Source organism: Mustela putorius, unplaced genomic scaffold (genome assembly GCF_011764305.1).
Source record: "Mustela putorius furo isolate JIRA1106 unplaced genomic scaffold, ASM1176430v1.1 tig00003853_pilon_pilon_pilon, whole genome shotgun sequence".
NCBI classification, from domain to species: domain Eukaryota; kingdom Metazoa; phylum Chordata; class Mammalia; order Carnivora; family Mustelidae; genus Mustela; species Mustela putorius.
The window spans coordinates 50,351,927-50,374,446 of record NW_025422005.1 but is presented as its reverse complement, the minus strand read 5'-3'; the positions used below and the strand labels follow the sequence as shown (position 1 = coordinate 50,374,446).

The 22,520-nt window shown below is 42.1% G+C and overlaps 1 protein-coding gene across 1 annotated transcript; it reads right to left on the bottom strand.

Moving 5' to 3' along the window:
• Nucleotides 1-1,317: 1,317 nt before the first annotated feature.
• Nucleotides 1,318-17,945, bottom strand: L1TD1 (LINE1 type transposase domain containing 1). The gene is made up of 4 exons (XM_013055654.2): nt 17,702-17,945; nt 16,602-16,678; nt 5,883-6,943; nt 1,318-3,408 (listed from the first exon to the last, which is right to left on the bottom strand). The coding sequence occupies exons 3-4, from the start codon at nt 6,840-6,842 to the stop codon at nt 1,789-1,791; spliced, it is 2,580 nt and encodes an 859-aa protein (XP_012911108.1). The 5' UTR covers nt 6,843-6,943; nt 16,602-16,678; nt 17,702-17,945; the 3' UTR covers nt 1,318-1,788.
• Nucleotides 17,946-22,520: the final 4,575 nt, after the last annotated feature.

Here is a 22,520-nt window from a genome sequence, read left to right as displayed (position 1 = left end):
GACAAAGCAGCTTAAACACTAACCCTAAATAAACGCCACAAGGAAAGGGGTTTTGACTGTGTAGGAGTAGGTCCATTTAAGCATCCGTGTTGGAGGGTACTGGAAAACAGGGTGTCTCTCAATCTGGTCACTAGAAGGGTTACCAGCACCAGCAGAACTGTTGCCTGACCTCCTGTAATCATCTACAGAAACAGACTTAGTCTAGAACAAAGCAGTGCATGGGCGTAATGGAGTTCATAAACACTAATATCAAGTTTCCTGGAATTGCAATAACAAAGTATGACAAATAGGTGGCTTGGAACAAAAACACAATTATGGAGTCTACAAGTTGGAAATCAAGGTAGTGTCACATTAGGCTTCCTCCAAAGGACCTAACGAAGAATCGTCCCTTGTAACAATTCTAGTTACATAAGACATTGTTGGGGGAAGAGTAAAAGGTACATGGGACTGTACTATTTTCTCAATACCTTGTATCATTTCAGAAGTAATTTTACAAAAGAAAAACTGAAAGGGGGGAAGCCTATAAGCCAAACACAACAATGAAATCCAAGAGGGTAGAAATACAAAGATGATCAAGTACCTAAGGTTAGTATTTTCAGTTTCCTAACCCAAACATCCCCAGTGCAACTTAACAGACTCCTGTTGTGCTCATTCTAAAATCAACTGGGGGACACCTAGCTGGCTCAGTTGGTAGACTCTTGATCTCCTGGGGATTGTAAATTCAAGCCCCATGCTGGGTGTAGAGATTAAAAATAAAGTCAACAACTGGGAGAAGGGCAACCAGCTTCATCTTAATCTCCCTGTCAGGAACCAGGATTTCCCATCTACTGAGGATTCTAATAATGCTGGTACAAATCTCAGATTTTTCTAAGAAATCTGTAAGGAAAGAATGAACACAGTTACAGATGAAAGGACTGGAGATTCAAGAGGCGTTAGTGACTTCCCTGGGGTTATACAGAGTTAAAGCTCAATGCTAGGGATACTGAGGCCAAGGGCATTTGAAGTAACTATCAGTTTGCAGTAAGGTCCATGAAAGTCAGAGATGGAAAGACTCAACTGAGAAAAGCTGATTTCAAAATGTTGGGCAGTGGACATTTTTTGTTTTTGTAAATTAAATATGCTAAATAAGCCCTTGGAGCAAAAACCATAATTTCAAATCAAATTCTTTTATTCTAGACTAACAACTGAGAATACATTAATGTCCAGCATTAGATTTGTTCTCTCCTTGGGTTTATGCAATAAAATGTAAACACAAACTATGTAATGACAAAATGCATTAAGAAAATGTGAGGTAGAAAAGTAAACAAATGAAGCATATTCAGAGGAAAAATGTTTAATATAAAGATTCAAGATTCACATCATGATAATCTAAAACTGAATACTTATGTTTAAAGTTCAACTTTTGCATTAACTTATCTTGCCATCTTTTTCCGTTTTTCTATTATTTCACCCCACCTCTCTCTATGGTTACAATGACAGATTCCCTCCCTTTCCCCAGTGGTGTATAAAGCCTACTCCTGCAAAAGCTACAGTGATTAACACTAATTTTAAAACATCCTTTAACTTGTACAACATTTTAGTAGTATCTGTAACATTCCTTTCACCTACTCCCCAAGTATATTGTTCACAGTCCATCCTCCTGGGTAGGTATGTGACGTAATTGTTTTCCTTTTTGATTCTTGCTGTGGGAAGAAGGTAATATATATATATATATGTATATGTATATATATATACATATATATATATATATATATATTGTGTGTAAGCACTTATAGACCTCCTAGATTGTTAAAGTATATCATCCAGTAACTCTTTCAAAGAGGGTATGGAAGAAACAAACTTTGTGAATTCTTCGGTATCAAAAAAGGTCTTTGTTTTTCCTTCAAAATCAAATGCAAGTTTGGCTGGGTATAGGATTCTAGGTGTAAAGCCTTTTGCCTGCAGAACTTTTATGACATTGCTCCACTGACTTCTAGCATCTAGAGTATCTAATGATAAATCTGCAGTCAATCTGATTCTTGTTCCTCTATAGGTTATTTCTCTTTTTCTGGAAGCCTTTAGGATCTTTTCTTTATCAGTGGAATTCCCAAATTTCACCAAGATATGTCTAGGAGTGAGTCTCTTCTCATCAATCTTACTAGGTATTCGGTAAGCACTAACAACCTCAAGACTTGAATCCTTTAGCTCTGGAAAGTTTTCTTCTATGATTTCCTTAATTATTTCCTCTGCTCCATTCTCTTTATTACTTTTTTCTGGAATTCCTATCAAACGGATGTTGGAACTTCTGGATCTATCCTCTATGTCTCTTGACCTTTCTTTATTTATTATCTGTTTGGCCATTTGCACTGTATCCTTAGAGAATTCTTCAATACGATCCTCTAGATTATCCATTCTCTCTTCAAGTGTGTCTATTCTGCTATTCAGAACAACTACTGTGTTTTTTATTCCCAAGACCTCTGGAAGGTAATTTTTAATATTTTCAACTTCCTCCTGTAGCTCTCTGAAGCTGTTAATTACATTTCTTCTGAAGTCTTCTTCTGTTTCTTGTATTAAGTCTGTTTCTTTAGATGTTCGCTTATCTGTCAGCAGAGTTTTGTGTCGCTCTTTTTCAGTTTTCCTTAAAAACTTGTTGATTCCTGACGGAGTACTCAAATTTGTACTTACTTGCCTTTTCTGCTTAACAGAACTTATCTCTAGTGATTTTGAGGGAGAGGCCAAAGTCAAGGTGGGACAGACTGTCCCAACTCCTTGGTTTTTCGGTACAGCCATTTCCTCTTTATTCTGGGTTTTTTGTACCATCTGGTGTTTTACCAATTTTTTCTTCTCAAAGTCCTGAGCCAAATAATCATAGGCAATTTCATTAAGTTCATCTAAAGCCCCCTTTTTCTCTATTTGGGAGGCGGTCTTTACACTTTCTACCTCTGAGTCCTCTCCTTCCTCCCACGATAAGACTACTTCCATTTCCCACTCTGAACCTTCTTCTTCCTCCAGCTCAGAATCTTCTACCTCTTTAACTGAAACAACCTCCAAGCCATCACTGCTTTTTTCTTCAGCTTCACACTTTGTATTTACCACAGAATGACGCTGAAAGGCTGAATCCTGTTTCTCACATAATACTGAAGCTTTTTCTTCTCCCTCCTCCTCCAGCCCTGAAGTCTCCTCTTCGTCCTCTTCCTCCAGCTCTGAAGTCTCTTCATCCTCCTCTTCCAGGCCTGAAGCCTCTTCTTCCTCATCCAACTCTGAAGCCTCTTCTCCCTCTTCTTCTAGCTCTGAAGCCTCTTCTTCCTGAGTCTCTAAGTTGTTCACCTTCTCTGGCTCTGCAACCTTTACCTCTTTAACAAATAGAAAGCTCAAACCATCACTGGCTTCCCTCTCAGCTCCATGCTTTGAATCTAGTAGTGTTTTCTCCTAAAAGAAAAAAAAAAATAAAATAACTTTGTATCATGTGTCTTTAAAGGAATTAAACCTTTCACTCTCAGTGTAATCTGACTACATATTTTAACAATTACCAAATATCTAGGAAATTATTTAAGTATTACTTGTTCTTGAATGCCTAGAAGCCCAAACAAGTCAAGTTTCCCCTGTGATTACCCCCATCACACCTGCTATCTATACAGCACCTGCAAACTTCCATGTCCTAATGTTTAGTGTGTTCCTTCTATATTCCGAACACTGACTCTTAAGAACTTGTGTTAGTAAATGTCTGGTTACATGCAGGACCCTGCAGTAGAGACTCCTCTAACTTCAGAGACACTACCTGAAAACTCCCGTTTACTCCTCCACCCCAACTCCCATAAGGAAACAAAAAGTAAATCTAATACTTCTTAAAGATTCCACTGGTAGTTCAAGCTACAGCTGTATTACTCAAAAGGAAATCAATGTTTTGGTTAGAAGTACAGGCTCAATTTAAGATTACTTTGTTCAGGGATGCCTGGCTGGCACAGGTGGCCAAGCACATGACTCTCAATCTCAGGGTCTTGAGTTCAAGCCCCACTTTGGGTATGGAGCCTACTTAAAAAAAAAAAAAAAAAAAAAAAAAAAAAAAAAAAAAAAAAAGACTGCTTGTTCAAACCCAGCTGTTACATCTGCTACCAGTACATAAACTTGCTCTCTAGAAAAGCAACTACTTCAGATCACCGTGAGGGTTATATTAAGACAACCTAGTTATGGAGCTCAAGACAGTACCTGTAATAGAAAAGCTGGCTCATAATATTCCTTTAAGCCCTATCCTTGCTTCTAGCTTTTCACTTAATGCTCCCTCTATTACAGGATCTTCCCTATTTAGGGATGGCTGGTCACTATTTATCCTTCCACCTCCCCAGACCATCCAGAACAGGCTGGGCTGTGTACATCACCAATGGTGATTCTCAAAGAAATTGTTGATCCAAATATATTTCCTAATTCTATACTGTCATTTTGCAAAGATGCTACACTTCCAAATGCTGGAAGGGCGGGGGTATTAGGTGTTCTTTTGAGAAGCCATCAAAAATACTGGGTTACAATACAGGCCTCTGAGGATACAAATAAATGGGAGATATTCTACACATGAATTGGCAGAAGTAATACTGTTAAAATGTCTATACTACCCAAGGCAACCTGCAGATTCAGCGCAATCTCTACCAAAATTCCAATGGCATTTTACACAGGAAAAGAACAATCCTAAAACTTGTATGGAACCACAAAGTCCCCAAATACCCAATGCTGCCCTGAATCGGAGTAAGGCAGAAGGCATCACAACCTGATTTCACACCGTATTACAAAGCTATAATAATCAAAACAGCATGGTATTATATGAAAGTCACAAAAACAGACACATAAAAAAAACGTAAACAGAATAAAGAGCCCAGGAAAAAACTCAAGCATATGTGGTAAACAATTTATGGAAAAAGGAGCCCAGAATATGGAATAGGCATAGTCTCCTCAATAAATGGTGCTAGGAAAACTGGACAGCCACATGCAAAAGAAACTAGACTACTACCTTACACCACAGACAAGAAAGAAGAAATAGACACATATCCAAGATGAGAGACAGAGAATCTCTACAATATAACACAGGAATCACCTTTTAATATTGGAATCACATAGAGTATTCAGAAATTAACCTGAAGTGTTTTCAATGAAATCAAATACATGGGAACATAATTTAATATGAAGGAAACAAAATTATCATCTAATATGATGTAAAAATAAAAATCCTTACATGAAATGGGTAACAGCTAGATATTAACATTAATGAACACCTGAATAGGCATCAGTAAGACCGATTTATTTGCATTTCTGATTGCTAATGAAGATTTACCAGGACTACTTTACAGACTGAAAGTTCAACATACTTGTTAATTTTTTTAATAATCCTATTGCATGAGGGCTTTGAATTTACTCACTTGTTTCTATTTTTCCCTTTTAATGATTTAAAAGCTACTATCCAGGCTGCCTGGGTGACTCAATGGGTTAAGCCTCTGCCTTCTGCTCAGGTCATGATCTCTGGGTCCTGGAATCAAGTCCCACATGGGGCTCTCTGCTCAGCAGGGAGCCTGCTTCCCTCTCTGTGTGCCTCTCTGCTTACTTGTGATCTGTTAAGTAAGTAAAATCTTAAAAAAACAAAAATAAAAAATAAAGAAGCTACTACTCCAGTAATTACCCTTAAATACATAACCTATACATTTTTCTTTCAATGTCTGTAATGAATATGTACAATCCCTTCTCAACTCAAATCTAACCTCTTCCAAGCTGCCAATACCACCCATTAAAAGAAAAAAGCCTTTTAGTTATTACTTTTAATGTCGTGCTTTTAAGTATTTCTTAAAAATTGGTTTAACCTTAGGATTAACTTTACCATTACTTATTCTCTGTACATAAGCTCCATAGATCTGTATACTTACCACTTTCTCTTGAATCCCGTACCTTCTTCCTTTCTTTATTTTTTCCTTTTGTGGGAGTACATCTTTCAGTAATTCCTTCAGAAATGGTTTTTGGCTAGTAAAATTGCTGAGACTTTGCATATCTGCAAAGGTCCTTACTTCACCATCACACTTAAGTATTAATTTAACTTGGCACAGAACTTTAGGTTCAAAATCATTTTCCCTCAGAATGCTGAAGACGTTACTCCACTGCTTACTAATGTCCAGTGTTGCTGATGAAAAGTCTGCTGCCAAAGTAAGTATCGCTCCTTCATCTTCTCTGGAGGTTTTTATTATTTTCTCTGTATTCTTAGAGTTCTGAGGGACTTTTTCTTTGACCAGTTCATCCTCTCCAATCTCTCGTGTCACTTCCATACGGATACTATGTTCTTTGCAATTGTTGTCTAGATTGCTTATGGCTTCTTCCACACTTCCCATGACTTTGTCATTTTGTAATTTATCATGGGGCAATTCCTTACCTTGGTCTGTACTATACTCTTCAACTCTGTCTAACTGGTTACTCGGCTTGCTCACTTCTTTTCTTTTAGAAGTCAACTTTTCAGTAGGTTCAACTATTTCAGAGTTTGCTCCTACTATCTTCTCTAGTAACCCTGTTTTTTGCATGGCTAAACCTTTTATTTGTTGCAACTCCTTTTTAGTATTGCAGTTATTTATATTCTTCACTTCAGGCATTTTACTTTCTACTCCTAACATTTCCTTTAGGTCCTTTTTAAGGGATTCCCTTATCTCATCAACCATTAAGTCCAGATCTTCCATCAAGCCTTTAAACTTCATCAGCATAACTGCTGACAAGTCTTTGCATTTTACGTCTAATACCTGAGCCATCTCCTGGTCAGTTTCTATCAAGTGAATTCTTTCCCTATGCGTGCTATTTTCCTGTTTCTTTGCAAGTCTAGCAATTTCTGACTCTACAATGGACATTGTGGAAACGTTTTATTTTATTATCCTGAAGAGTAATTTTTGTTCTTGGAGGTCTGCTAGACTCCTCCGAAACTCAATAATCTTTAAAATGTATTTATCATCTGAAATAAAAAAAGAAAAATCATTTACTGAAGAATTCTTTTGGGAAGCACAGTGATCAAGAATATCAATGTGGTTATGAAGTAAACTACAGCAGACGTACTCCACAATTTAAAGATAACCAGATGGGTACATGCATACAAAAAAAAAGAAAACAGAATTCAAAATTCATACATTAAAACCCGATTCAAGTAAAGCTTTGAATGCCATAAATCACCCAAACAGGAGATTAAAACCACTGATGGAAATTGGCCAGTAATCCTATACTATTAACTTTGCTTTCTATGTTTTCTGTGAGGATTAAACAGATTACAAGAAAATAGACATTATTTAAAAAAAAAAAGTTTAAGTGTATCATACTAAATTTTTTAAGTTAAAGGTGATTTGGATGGAATCTTACACAAACTGGAAAGGGAAGTCCCCCAACCAACCCCCCCACCTTTTTAAAAGATTTTATTTATTTGAGAGAGACAAAGTGAGAGAGAGCACGAGCGAGGAGCAAGAAGGTCAGAGGGAGAAGCAGACTCCCCATGGAGCTGGGAGCCCAATGAGTCCGGGGACTCCAGGTTCATGACCTGAGCCGAAGGCAGCCGAAGGCAGTCGTCCAACCGAGCCACCCAGGTGTCCCCCACCCTTTTTTTAATTGCAGACTTTAACATTAAGACTTTAATCTCTTAAAACCAGCTCTCGGGGTGCCTGGGTGGCTCAGTTGGTTAAATGTCTGACTTGATTTTGGCTCAGGTCATGATCTGGGGGGTGTGGAGCTCTGCTCTCAGTGGGGTGTCTGCTTAGGACTCTTCCTCTGCTCCTCCTTCCCCCACCTTAACGCAGGCTTAGGCTCTCTCCCTCTTGAATAGTAAGTTTTTCTTTTTGAAGATTTTATTTATTTGACTGAGAGAGACAGCAAGAGGAAACACAAGCAAGGGGAGTGGAGAGGTGAGAAGCAGGCTCTCTGCTGAGCAGGGAGCCCGATGCGGGGCTCCATCCCAGGACCCCAGGATCACGACCTGAGCCAAAGGCAGATGCCCAAGAACCGAGCCACACAGGTGCCCCTAAATTAAAATAAATCTTAAAAAACAAAAACCTATCCAGCTCTCAAGTCAATTCAGATCAGAATTATTACTTTCCAGAATGAAAATATTAAGGCACATGCTGCAGAGAACAGAATGACTAAAACCCATGCTTACTTCCACCTCACAAAAGCCCCTTTATCTTTGCTTGAGGAGACTCACTTAGATTCTTCCTACTTCGGTCGTGACCCTGCATGGTGGAGAGGGAGAGACCACCTCTTTTCCTCTTCCCTTAGTTAACAGGAATGGGAAGTGGGTATGCACAACACACCCACTTTGGACAACAGCTGGGATACTTGTTCCTGAACCTTTTCCTCTGCATCATCCAGCATGTCTTCAAGTTTTAACCAGGTGAGTTTACAGCTAACTAACACTAACAACTGTACGTCCTATGGATTCATCACTGCTGCTTTAACGTGCAGGTATGAAAAGAAAAATTACATCCCCTTTAATAGAATTCAGGAACTTGATGGAAGGAGACTAGGGTAAATAACTGCAGGGCGCCTGGGTGGCTCAGTGGTTAAGCCTCTGCCTTCAGCTCAGGTCATGATCTCAGGGTTCTGGGATCAAGCCCCTCATCGGGCTCTCTGCTCAGCAGGGAGCCTGCCCCAACCCCCCCCCCCGCCTGCCTCCCTGCCTACTTGTGATCTCTGTCAAATAAATAAATAAAATCTTAAAAAACAAACAAACAAACAAACAAACTGCTAGCTAATATTGAAGCTGATGAACAGATGAGAAAGGGGAAATAGGACGCATCAGTACTGACACCAGCTCTGAGTAACAGAACCAGAAAACCTTCCAAGCACCTAATGGAAGGGTACAAAACACCCATCACGGGAACAGAAAATGCCCCGGAATTAAGTCAACTGACTGGAAAAAGAAAAGAAAAGGGAAAAAAAAGTCTGATCTGGTTTAAGGTTAATAAAGATGCATATACATCTATACATAATCCCAGTAAAACTTCTGAACGCAGATATGAGCCAAGTTCCCACATCATCAATCAATCCCACACATTTAGTGAGCACAGACTACATGCTAGTTACTATGCTGGAGAGTAAAGGAAAAAAATGTTGAGTAGAAACTGACACGGATGAGTGACTTAGTTAAGCGTCCAACTCTTAATTTCAGCTTAGGTCATGATCTCAAGGTCCTGAGAGCAGAGATGGAGCCCTACATGAGGCTTGTGTTGGGTGCAGAGCCTGTTTAACATTCCTTCTCCCTTTGTTGCCTACCCTGCAGGGGATCAAAAAACCCTGACACAGACCCTCCCCTCCATGAACATCTAGGGAGAAACAAGTGTATCAAATGGCAACTGTGCCAACTTACAAATTAAGGGTCAAGGATCAGGGGTGTCTATCCCAGGTGTCATCTGATGTATTCAGGGAGGCTCAGGAAGGCCCAGGAAGGCTTCCCAGCAGAAGTAGCTCACACTGAATCTGAGAAATAAGCAGCAGCCACACAGCGAAGAATGGAAGCAGGTGCATTCCACTCAGAGGAGTAACTAACTACCCACAGGGCTGGAGGGAGCACCTGTGGAAAGGTAACCTACAGAGGGAGAGAGCAAAGGGGACAGCTTTGGTGTCTCCAGCTTCCCTACTAGACGCATGCCTGCTACGCACCAAAACAGAAAGGGCCAAGAAAGAGCCAAGGTTCTAAAGGAGGAGTACAAATTTACTTGGTTTAACCTATCAAGTTTGAGGTACTCTTGAAATAACTGGAGGACGATATAAGTGGGTCTAGAACCCAACCTAGTTTCTGCTCTGCACATAAATGTTTTGTGATTCCTATGCCCATTGGCAGTTAATTCTGTAACTAACAAACATTCCAGAAAGAAAATCAAATCAGCCTGAGACTCAAGAAGATGAGATGATAAACCGAATACTGGGAGAAAATATTTACCCAGTAAATATTTAGTATTCAATTAGTATTTAACCAGGAACCACCTGATTAAAAAATGGGCAGAAGACCCAGAGACCCCTCACCAAGGAAGAACTGCAAAGAGCAATTCATCATATGAAAAGATGCTCTACACTGGGTCTCCAGGTAAATGCAAATTAAAATACTAAGATACCATGACACGCCTATTGGAATGGCCAAAATCCAAAATATGATGTCGACATCAGATGCTGTTAAGAATGCAGAGCAACAGGAACACTCATTCACTGCTTACGCAAATAAATATTACAGCTACTTTGGAAGACAATTTGCCGATTTCTTGCAAAACTCAACAGACTCCTACCATATGATCCTGCAATTGTGCTCCTTGGCTGTTTATCCAAAGAAGTGGAAAACGTATCTGTACAGGAACCTGCATACCAGAAGGTAGAGAGCAGCTTCATTCAGAACTACCAAAACTTAGAAGCAATGAATATATTTTTCAGTAAGCTGATAAGCTGTGGTACCCCCACAAACAATGCAATGTTCTTCAGTACTAAAAAGAAATGAGTTGCTAAGCCCTAGGAGAAGGAGGAACCCAAAATGCCTATGACTAAGTCAAAGCAGCCAAACTGAAAAAGGCTACATACTGTATGATTCCAAATACAGTACATTCTGGGAAAGTCAGAACTACAGAGACAGAAAAGATCAGTTGTTATCAGGATTAAGGGGAGGAGGATGAACAGGCAGAGGAGAGGATTTTTAGGACAGTGACATTTTGTAGAGTAGTGGCAGATGCAAGGCACACAGCTGTCAAAAGACACAGCCACTCAGAAAATTCGTTCGCCAGGAGTGAACCCTATTGCAAACTATGGACTTAGGGTCATAATGATGTATATCAAGGTAAATTCACTAGTGGTCACATACGTAGCACTCGGACATGGGATGCTGATGAGGAACGCATATGGGACTTCTCTGGACTTTGTACTCAATATGCTGTAAACCTGGGACGCCTGGGTGGCTCAGTTGGTTAAGCAGCTGCCTTCGGCTCAGGTCATGATCCCAGCGTCCTGGGATCGAGTCCCACATCGGGCTCCTTGCTCCGCGGGGAGCCTGCTTCTCCCTCTGACTCTGCCTTCCACTGTGTCTGCCTGTGCTCGCTCTCGCTCGCTCTCTCTCTCTGACAAATAAATAAATCTAAAAAAAAAAAAAAAAAAAAAAAAAAAATGCTGTAAACCTAAAACTGCTCCAAAAATTAAGCTGACTACTTTAAAAAAAAAAAAAATCAGCATGAAACATCCCATCTATAATTATAAAGCCTAAAAAATACAACTTTAGGGACCGCTACAAAAAGGCTAAGATTTAAGAATCATAGGAGCAGCTAATAGGTCATTAATGTCAGAACAGAAAGTATATATTCATACAATCACACAGTTCAGAAATTTCTCATTATAGAAAAGCCAAAATAAGAAAAATTACTGGGTGGCTCAGTTGTTCAGCATGATCCCAGGGTCCTGGGATGGAGCCAAGGCATTGCAGGGAGCCTACTTCTCCCTCTCGCCGTGCATGTGGCTCCTTCTCTCACTCAGTCTTTCAAACAAATAAAATCTTTAAAAAAAAAAAAGAAGAAAAAAAGCGCAAAAACATATGATAGCATTAATCTGAAAAATAAAGATTTCTAGGTATGCCATTTAAATGAGTAAGGGATATAGATATTTAAATTTTAAAATAACTTAGTCACGGGGCACCTGGGTGGCTCAGTCCGTTACCATCTGCTTTTGGCTCTGGTCATGATGATCCCAGGGGTCCTGGGATCCAGTCCTGCGTCAGGCGCTTTGCTCAGCAGGGAGTCTGCTTCTCCCTCTCCCCCTTCGTCCTGTGCTCTCTCAAGTACTCAAATAAAAAAAAAAAACAAAAAAAAAAACACTTTTTTTAAGAGAATGCCAGAAGTTTAAAATCAAGTAATTTCTACATGTAAAAAAAACACATTACTCAAAAAAGAAAACATTAATAGTTGCAAAAAATCGTAACCCTAGCATTCATTCATGATAAAACTCAAATTATGAACAGGAAGTCAAAGGAAAAATGTATATGAAAAATCTTGATTAAGTCAGAGAAAGGGTCAAAAGAGAAAATACCAACTTGACTACTAATACAAAAAGTGATCAACAGTACACACATGTCGTCCTTAATGAAATAAACTAGAAAACCCAACAACCAGGATTTATACCTGAAGCTTCATCAAGGTGACTATGAGAAAACAAGGAATAGAGAGCCCACTGGGTAAGCCGACTTCAACACTTCAGCGACTTGGGGGATGAGGGAACTAACTATTCCAGTTTAGGAGACGGAGGGAAACGGGAGCCCCTTATCTGGATCCCAGCTAAACACATCATACAAGAGAGCAGGAAATTCTGTGTGTGGACAAGTATGAAACGATCCTCAGGAATAGGATTTTTACTAGCTGTGAGAATACTGTGGTTATTTAAGAAATGTTCTTACTTTTTAAGAGACAGATACGGTTCAAAAGGCCCCAAATGACGTCACTTAGGGTTATGAACCCAAGTCAGTAAACCAAGATTGAGACTTAACCTAACTGCAGTTTCAATCTAGGACAATCAGGAATTTTCTCATCAGCACCAATAATCTGTCGTGGGACCTCTCCTTCTCCCAAAAAAGGAGATAATCCAGCTAATAAAACCCTTTTGTTGGGGCACCTGGGTGGCTCAGTGGGTTAAAGCCTCTGCCTTTGGCTCAGGTCATGATCTCAGGGTCCTGGGATTGAGCCCTGCCATCGGGCTCTCTGCTCAGCAGGGAGCTGCTTCCCTTCCTCTCTCTCTGCCTGCAGTCTGCCCACTTGTGATCTCTGTCAAATAAATAAATAAAATCTTAAAAAAAAAAAAACCCTTTGTCCCCAGATGAAGGGAACCTCACCTGAACTAATCCCTTTTCTTTTTTTAAAAAGCATTTTATTTATTTATTTGACAGAGCGAAAGGGAACTTAAGCAGGTGGAAGGAGAAGCAGGCTTTCTGCTGAGCAGGGAGCCCACATGGGGCTTGAGCCACCCAGATGCCCCTAACCCTTCTTCTGTTTAGGACTTCCTTGTCCTGCCCTTCCCCCCTTTAAAAAAAGATTTTATTTATTTTATTTGACAGTTAGAGATCGCAAGGAGGCAGAGAGGCAGGCAGAGAGCCCGATGTGGGGCTCGATCCCAAAACCCTGGATCATTACCTGAGCTGGGAGGCAGAGGCTCTAACCCACTGAGCCACCCACGGCCCCCCCGCCCAGTCCTGCCTTTAAAAACCTTTCCCTCTCTGCAGACCTTTGGCGCTCCCCTCTATTTACTAGACAGGATGCAGCCCACTTCATGAACTTATAATGAACTGGTCTGAATTTTGTGTTTTCTTTTTTTTTTTTTTTTTTTTTTAAAGATTTTATTTATTAATTTGACAGAGAGAAATCACAAGTAGACAGAGAGGCAGCCAGAGAGAGAGAGAGAGGGAAGCAGGCTCTCTGCCGAGCAGAGAGCCCGATGCGGGACTCGATCCCAGGACTCTGAGATCATGACCTGAGCCGAAGGCAGCGGCTTAACCCACTGAGCCACCCAGGCGCCCCTGAATTTTGTGTTTTCTTATAATACTTAAGTTTTTAAACTGAAGCACAGTTGACAGTATTATTATAGTTCAGGTGTACAAACAGCAATTCGACTATTAATCTTACAGATATGTTCACCATGAGTTAGTAGTACAGTCACAACAATACTCAAGTATTTAAAGGTAAAATAACACGTCTAGAATTTAGTTTAAAATACTTCATCAGGGATGCCTCGGTGGCTCAGTCAGGCAAGTGTCTGCCTTTCTGCTGGGGTTGTGGTCCCAAGACCCTGGGAAGAGTACCGCCTCCCTGCTCAGCAGGGAGCCTGCTTCTCCCTCTGCCTGCCGCTCCCCCTGCTAGTACTCTGACAAATAATATCTTTAAATAAAATACTTCGGCAAAAAAGGGAAAAGGAGCAGATGAGGCAAACAGGAGTACTTTACCCCAAACAACGTGGCTAAGTCAAAACCAAAAAAAGTTAAGACAAAGGTTGAGATAACAGTAACAATTTAAAGTGTAAAAAATAAAATCAAAAGCCGTGTAAGATTTTTTCCTTTGAAGAGAAAAAAATTGCTAAGTACAAAATTAAGCATGAGAAATGATCCAGTACAAGGATTTTTAAAAGCTGGTTTACAAACATATGGCATTTAAAAAGCTAAAGGAAATAAATAGTATCCTAGCAAAACTCTTAAATAATTAGGGGCATGTGTCTGGCTCAGTTGGTGGAGCAAATGCCTCTTCATCTCCCAGTTATGAGTTTGAGCCCCATGGTGGGTGCAGGATTACTTAAAAAAAAAAAAAAAAAAAAAAGGAAAAAGTCTTTCAAATAATCAAATATTGATCCACCAAATAAAAACACAAAACCCTCCTCAAATCAGTATTACGAAGAAAAACCAATACAATATTCAACGGCTCCATATCCAGAGTTTCCCATTGAACTATACAGAAAAATTTTCATTAAATAGTTCTGAATTGCGAGAAAGCTAAAACAGAAGAAAAAGAAGCTAAAGAAAGGCAAGTAATCCTCAGAAGAGGGAATAACAGTCTAAACCACCACAGAAAAAATCATTAATACTTCTTAAAGTAGAGACTTATATAGTAAGCTAAAATTTAAGGTGGGGAAAAAAAAAAGAGGGAATGCAAGGTAATGCCAAACATGAAAATTTGCCCAACCCTATATACAGGATTTTTTTTTTTTTTAAGGATCACTTTGCCAATCTGGAGTGGGAGTGGTTACAACTTTCCAGGAAATTAGAAAACCTATTACAATCAGATATGTTACATAGGAACTCTCCCCTTGAGAATCTAAACGAAGAATAAAACCACTTGTACTTAAGAATACACAGGCAAAAGGTCCAGCACAGTTTTTTTTTGAGGAGAGCCCAGAGCAATGCTGTTTAGTTAAGATTGAACGAAGGAAGGTCTAAACCACTCTGTGCAACTCTAAGCAGCCATTAGAGTGTAGAGCCACAACACAAGGCTTTGGAGTGTCCTTGATCCATTAACGAGAAAAAACAAGCTGCGGAAAACACAGAGTAGTATAATCTCATTTTTGCAAATGTGCACAAAACCAACATAAAGAATGAACACTAAACATGAAAGTAGACTCAATTTTAAAAATCAGGAAAATGCATATCAGAACAGATTCTAGTGGGTTTTACTTTTTTTTTTTTTTTAAGATTTTATTTATTTATTTGACAGAGAGAGATCACAGGAGACAGAGAGGCAGGCAGAGAGAGAGAGGGAAGCAGGCAGGCTCCCCGCTGAGCAGAGTGCCCGATGCGGGACTCGATCCCAGGACCCTGAGATCATGACCTGAGCCGAAGGCAGCGGCTTAACCCACTGAGCCACCCAGGCGCCCCGGGTTTTATTTTTTTTAACTGATTTCTGATTTTATTGTTTTGCTTCTAGTGTTTTATAAAGCAGATTATAGCCACTGCTGGAGCAAATTATCTGCCCTCTCCACCCTGTAGAAGGCACTGGGAATTATCAGAACCTCTTGAGTAAACAAACTGGGAAAAGTATAATGCCATTTAGAAAAAGTTCTAAAATTTGTTTTTAAATTTGTTCTCTGCACCCAGAAAAAAACTGACACCATACGTGGTCAAGAAAGGTCAAACCAAACTTTGGGTGGCCACAGAGAAAGGCGTGGGGAATATTAACTCTTCTTTTTCTAGCTAAAAGGGAACTCCACAATACCGCCAGCAAATTCAAGGGCGGGGGGGGGGGGGGGGGGGGGGGGGTGTGGCCGGACCCAACCCCCCACACACAAAGAACTGGCTGCCCATTTTGAAAATTCAACCACAAAGGAAATGCAAGTAGGTAATAAACATATGAAAAAGCAGTGACTGCCAAGGAAATGCAAACCAAAACAAGCTGGTCCATCAGGGAGCTTTAGGGAAAATTTATTCTCCCTCCCCCTACCCTTGGCCTAGGGTGTGTGAATTGCTGAAGATTTCTTGCCCCTGCCTAACAGGTTCCAGCTCCCCAAGTGTGCCCTCCTGTGGTATATTAGTTCAAGTTCATTAAAAGATAAAGCCAAACTCATGGCTCACTGATTAAAAAAGTCTCCCAGATTTTTCCAATGCTCAACTCCTTTTGATGGCCGTCCAAATCGGCCCCTGCCTCAGTCCTGGCAAATCCCCTTTTCCTCCCTGATTAAGGATTCTGAAGCGAAAGTGGATAGAACTTCAGGATGTCTGGGATATTGGGTGGGAAAGAGACCACAGTTTTATTCTCATTCATCTCCAACAGGAGTTCAGCATTTGACAGTGATCAAAATAATACATTTGAGATACACACTATGTAATCTTTTTAACCTATTTAGCAAAACCGAGGGGGGAGGTCTAAACTACTTTTAATTTGACATAACGAGGGTAAAAGTATTTCACCGCACCTGCAACAACTGTTTTGTGAAATACCCGCGACTTCCAGAGGTGACAGAATCTGGGATTCCGCGAGAGGCCCAGGCAAAGGAGTCCCTGCCCATACCACCTGCTGCTAGACTCCCAGCTCCTGGGTCCAAAGGTCAATCAATTGCAAATTTACTGAACTCAACACGCTGGAACCCTGGCATTCCGCTTCTCCCAGCCCCTCAACGACCAAGTCTCAGCTGCTTACCCAGTGAAGGCGGTTCACCTGGAAAAAAGATCTCTGATGAACAGAGCTTGGTCTTCTCCACAGCTGTCTTTCAGTGCCTAGAGTTTAAGCAAAGTCCACGATGCAGTTTAAAAGGTTTAGGGGCACCTGGGTGGCTCCGCTGGTTAAGCTCCTGACTTCCGCTGACGTCATGATCTCGGAGTTCTAGATCGACTCCCGCATGGGGCTCCCTGCTGAGCGGGGAGTCCGCTTCTCCCTCTCCCGTCTTGCTCTCAGATAAATAATAAAAATAAGGTTTAATATACATAGGGGGTGGTAAAGGCTCTACTCTAGCTGGTGTTTGCTTACACTGATAGGATCATAGGAATAATTATGCTAAAACACGGAATTATTAGTGCAGAGTCTAGGAGTAGAGGTAAGGGGAGCGCTGCAGAGAAGGAAAAACTAGGGCCCCAACTAAGGAGGTAAGCAGAGGGACTGGGAAAGAGGGTGACAAGAATTCTTCTTCGTGCTAGTTGGGGTCTACTTTTTGGCAGTAAACATATACCATTTGTCGCCTGGAAAATAGTTCTGTCCTTTCTAACAACGAAGGTGATGCAGACAAAGGCACTACCTTCAAATCAATTCCCTTCCAGTTTATGGGAAATTCTGTGAAGACGGGTTGGAAATGAGGTTCAAGGCCTCGGATCTAGTAAATGGAGACAGACTGAACCCCCAGGTCTGCCTGGCTCCAAAGCGCTCACTCCATTACTCCTCAAAGACACCGTGGAAAATCTCACCTCCCCCACCCTTCTTTTAAAAGTAGCACTTAAATACTGCCTCATTTCCTTGACTTCATTTTCTCCTCCTGGCACTGCTATTTTACTTTTTCCCTTATCAGTATTTTTAAAATAATCTCTACACCCAATGTGGGATTCGAACTCGCAACCTCATAGCAAGAGTCTCACGCTCTTCTAACTACAACAGCCAGGCACCCCTGGCACTGCTACTTGATGTCCCTGTTTCCCGCGGAGGGGACACTCAGGAAGGTGGCTCTCTCACCAGCTCCTCAGAAACAACCAGGCAGCCAAGCGACAGGGCCCCCGCGGTGCCCACTACCCCCACAATTGCGCCAGCCTTACCAGGAGAAGAGAGCCAACCTGAGGACGCACCCCAGCTCCAAGACAGAAGGAAGAATGGCCGCAGCAAGTTTTTGCTGGCTCCTCCCCTCCCCTGGCGGAGTTCCAAAGCTTCTGGTCCAATCCCCTCGCAACCTACACGCCCTCGCCCCCTCCCCTGGAAATCTCCACCAGTCCTGAAGCACCTGCCGACTTCCTGCTGCTGGACGCCCCCTGAGCCCCAGCCCCCAGCTCCGTTTCCTCCTGCCCTCGGGCTGAACATGCCCCACCCCACCCCACCCTACCTCAACCAATCCCCTTCCCCGTGTTACCCGCACCAGCCCTGAATCCTGACTCGCATCTCAATAAAGTCAACACTAACTGCCTAGTTTATTCCGGCGGTAACCCCAGGGGCCGTTCTCAATTCCTCTGCTTTTTTTCAATTCCCATATTCAGTTATGTCTAAACCTCAGTAGCTGTCTACTTCTCTCGCTCTGCGTGGCTTCAGCGCAGTCGGAGCCCACCATTTCTTGCTGGTCTCCTGGCCTCCACTCTGGCCTGCCTGCAGCCCTTACCCACATAATCCCTTTGAGTCATTTCCCTTTTCAGGCAGAGGAAAATTGTTACCGTTCATCTCATTCTGATTCCCTCTTTAACTTTGTCTCAGTTCTCTCTGTCATAGAAATGATCTCCTTTTTAAAACATTGTAAATTCTTGCCTCAGGGCCTTTGCACTAGCTCCTCTTGCCTTGGTGAATTAGGTTTCCAGTTCTTTCACAACCTGCTTCCCCCCCCCCCCTGTTTTTTTTTACTTCTTTGCCTGCACAGGTCCTCAGGTCACCTGATAATTCCTCCAAGAGGCCTCCCAGAACCCTTTCTAAGGGAGTCCCACACCTTATCTTATCAGCTTCTTTTTTACCCAGTTTTTAGAACCTGAACGTATCCATTCAACTCTATTTTGTGTTTTGTTGGGAATGTCTCTTCTCCATTTCCCCACTAGAATATAGAATATAACCCTAGTAGGGCAAAAATCTTACCTTCCTTGTTCACTGATTTATCTACTGTACCCAGACTTGTGACTAGTATGTACTGGGCCCTCATTTGGAAAGAGGGAATGAGTGAGCGAGCAGACTTGCCAAATCAGGCTCTGGGGTGGGCTATCTCCAGAATTGTGAAGGGTGGGCCATGCAGCTCAGGGAAGTGTCCTGAGCTGCAAATTCAGGGGTTTGAGGGGTTGGGCTCCCCAGGCCTGGCTTTCAGGGTCCAGATGGAGACTGACTTAGTCAAGGTTATATACAGTCCATAAACAGTGAAGCCCCCACACCTGGTACTGCCCAACCAATGTGTGGCATACATGAAGGTGCTGTCAGCCTCAAAATAAAGACCCTCCCCCTCCATGAGAGGCAAAGGAGCGCTTATTTGGGATCCAAGAATTGCAATTCCAGGAGCACAGATTTAGGTAAATGTGCAAATCGCATCCTGCTTGTTGGGTGAAAGCAAGGGAGAGGGGAGAGAGCAATGACCTGAGTTGAAGAAAAGAAAAAAAAATAGGTTTGTCTGGGTATTTTAACAGCTAAGTGCCTCTGGGTTATATATTGATTGGCCACTAGTTCTTTTCTTTTTTTATTTTATTTATTTGACAGAGAGATACATCACAGGTAGGCAGAGAGGCAGGCTCCCTGCTGAGCTGAGAGCCCAATGGGGGGCTCAATCCCAGGACCCTGAGATCATGACCTGAGCTGAAGGCAGAGGCTTAATCCCCTGAGCCACCAGGGGCCCTTGACCACCAATTTTATCTTCAGAGAGTCCGCAACCAGCAGACTGCTGATCAGGATGTCTGTTTGGCTAACTACTCAGACAATTGCTTGAAGCAATGGCTATCCTGTCCAGTCCACAGGTTTGGGCCAGTCCACGGGTTTGGGCCCAGTTACACGAAGCCGGGGCTAGCTGTCTCTCTACTGTGGCTTCGTTCCCAATACTTTTTTTTTTTTTTAAAGACTTTATTTATTTGGCAGATGGTAAGAGAGGGGAACACAAGCAGGGGGAGAGGGAGAGGAGGAAGCAGGCTACCTACTGAGCAGGGAGTCTGATGTGGGGCTGGATCCCAGGACTCTGGGATCATGACCTGAGCGGAAGGCGGACACTTAACAACTGAGCCATCCAGGAGCCCCTGTCACCATATTTTTAAATGGCACCAGTCATGTTAATTTTTCACAGTACGTAGTCTTTTTTAAAAATTCCTTCTGCCTCTCCGGCATTATTAATAAAATCACTCAAATGGAAAACAGTAAAATTAAACAGGGCAATCAAGTGCCAGGGAAAAAAAAAAAAATTGAATGTTAATGGCAGTTGAGGGCAAATCCAGGAGCTGGAGATGTAGGCTAGGTGACAGGATAGCAAGGAGGTCGGCGATATTCAGAGTGCTGGAAACCAGGCAGGACAAAGGGCCTCGTTTCTTGAGCAAATATCAAAGGGAAAAGAAAGGCGTGTGGAGCAAATATTAAATCTCAATCTTTAAATCATTAAAAGAGACTTAAACATTCCCCGGGTCCTACCTTTGACTAAAATACTATATGTTAATTCGTTGAATTTAAATTTTAAAAATTAAAAAGAAAAATTGGAGGGCGCCTGGTTGGCTCAATGGGTTAAGCCTCTGCCTTTGGCTCAGGTCAGGATCTCAAGAGTCCTGGGGAAAAAAAAAAAAAATCTCTGCTCAGCAGGGAGCCTGCTTCCTCCCCATCAACCCCTTTCCACCCTCCCATCCCCCCAACCCCGCCTGCCCACTTCTGATCTCTGTCAAATGAATAAATAAAATCTTAAAAAAAAAAAAGTGTTTATCTTTTAAATAAATAAGAAGTAAATAAATAAATAAATAAAGGTGGTTTGCCTGGGTGGCTCCTGAGTGTGTTAAGCCTCTGCCTTTGGCTCAGGTCATGGTTTCAGGGTCTCCCAAGTCCTGGGATCAAGGCCCACAGCAGGTTCTCTGCTCAGCGGGGAGCCTACTTCCCCCCACCCCGCCTACTTGTTATCTCTCTCTCTCTGTCAAATAAATAAATAAAATATATATTTTTAAAAGATGTTATTTATTTATCAGAGAGAGTGAGCACAGGCAGAGGCAGAGGGAGAAGCAGGCTCCCCGCCGAGCAAGGAGCCCAAAGTGGGACTCGATCTCAGGATCATGACCTGAACCAAAGGCAGCCACTCAACCAACTGAGCCACCCAGGAATCCCTAAATTTTTTTTTTTTAAACGTGTTTTCCTCTTGGTGAGGGCAGGGTGGCCTCATCCTGGCCAGCCTGCCTGCTTTCCAAATAGTCTTCATCAGGTTCCACATCCAATACAGGGCTTGAACTCACAACCCTGCGATGCAGCGTTGCGGGCTCTCCCCACCAAGCTGGCCATGCAGCTCCAAGTTAGTAAAGATTTTTTTTTAATAATTTATTTATATGACACAGAGAGAGAGAGAGAGAGAAAGAGCACAAGCAGGGGGAGCAGCAGAGGGAGAGTGGGAAGCCGCCTCTCCGCTGAGCAGGGAGCCCGACGTGGGGCTGGATTCCAGGACCACGGGATCATGACCTGGGTGTCCCGGGATCATGACCTAAGCCAAAGGCAGACACTTTACCAACTGAGCCACCCAGGTGCCCCCCAAGTCAGCAAAGATTTTAAGTGGAATTTTGGCAGAAGTAGATTAGGAAAAAAGTAATAAGTTTTGTGTCTCAGCTCTCTTAGTTTTAAAGTTCCTATCTCTGATGATGGGGGTGTCTTTCCACTCAGCACAGAGAGAGTACCTTTCATATGGGAGATTTGTTTCCTGCTTTCAGGAGGACAGAAGAGGGTCTGAGGGTCCTTGCACCAGCTATCTCTTAAGTGACTTCTATTCAAAATGATCAGTATAACAAAGTAGCCCCCCTGGGGAGGGGTGGGGCTGCCCCTGGCCCCACAACATCAGTTGTTACTAACTCAATGCAGCATGTGTGGATCCTGTTCGGATCCTAACTCAAACACGGAAGAGAACATCCAATAGAAGACAAAAAGGAAAATTTGAACACTGACTGGATATTTGATGATTTGAAGAGATTAGATTTCATTTGCATTAAGTGTAATAAGGGTACCATTATTACATGCTTGAGGGAGTCCTCCTAGCCTTGTATGCAGCAATTTTGGGGGTGAAAATATTTGTACCCTGGGCCCTGGGTTTAGTGGGCCCATCAAAGCCATTGTATTTTAAGAAGTAAAGTGGGCTTTGGTTGCCCTGGAGCACAGGGTTGCCAGTTGGAGTCTGCTGCCTCTGGGGGTCCACAGAGAACCTCTAGGGGTCATGTGGGTCTGAATGGTTGGGGCTTTCTATGCTAATAGAGTACCTTATTTATTCTGTCCATTGATAGTTAATACTTGAGAACACTTACAATACTAATGGAACTTAATCTAAGAGAAGTTCAATTTACATTTTGCTTTACATCTCAATACATTTCAGTAGGAGAGTCAAAATAATTATGGTCCACATTAGAATCTAAAAAATTTAAAAATGCTTAGTGTTACTATGCCTACATTCAGGTTTGTTTTATTCTTTTTTTAAAGATTTTATTTAGGGGCGCCCGGGTGGCTCAGCGGGTTGAAGCCTCTGCCTTCGGCTCAGGTCATGGTCTCAGGGTCCTGGGATCGAGCCCCGCATCAGGCTTTCTGCTCAGCGGGGAGCCTGCTTCCTCCTCTCCCTCTGCCTGCCTCTCTGCCTACTTGTGATCTCTGCCTGTCAAATAAATAAATAAAATCTAAAAAAAAAAAAAAAAGATTTTATTTCTTTATTTGAGAGAGACAGGGAGAGTAAGCAAGAGAGAGAGCACCAGC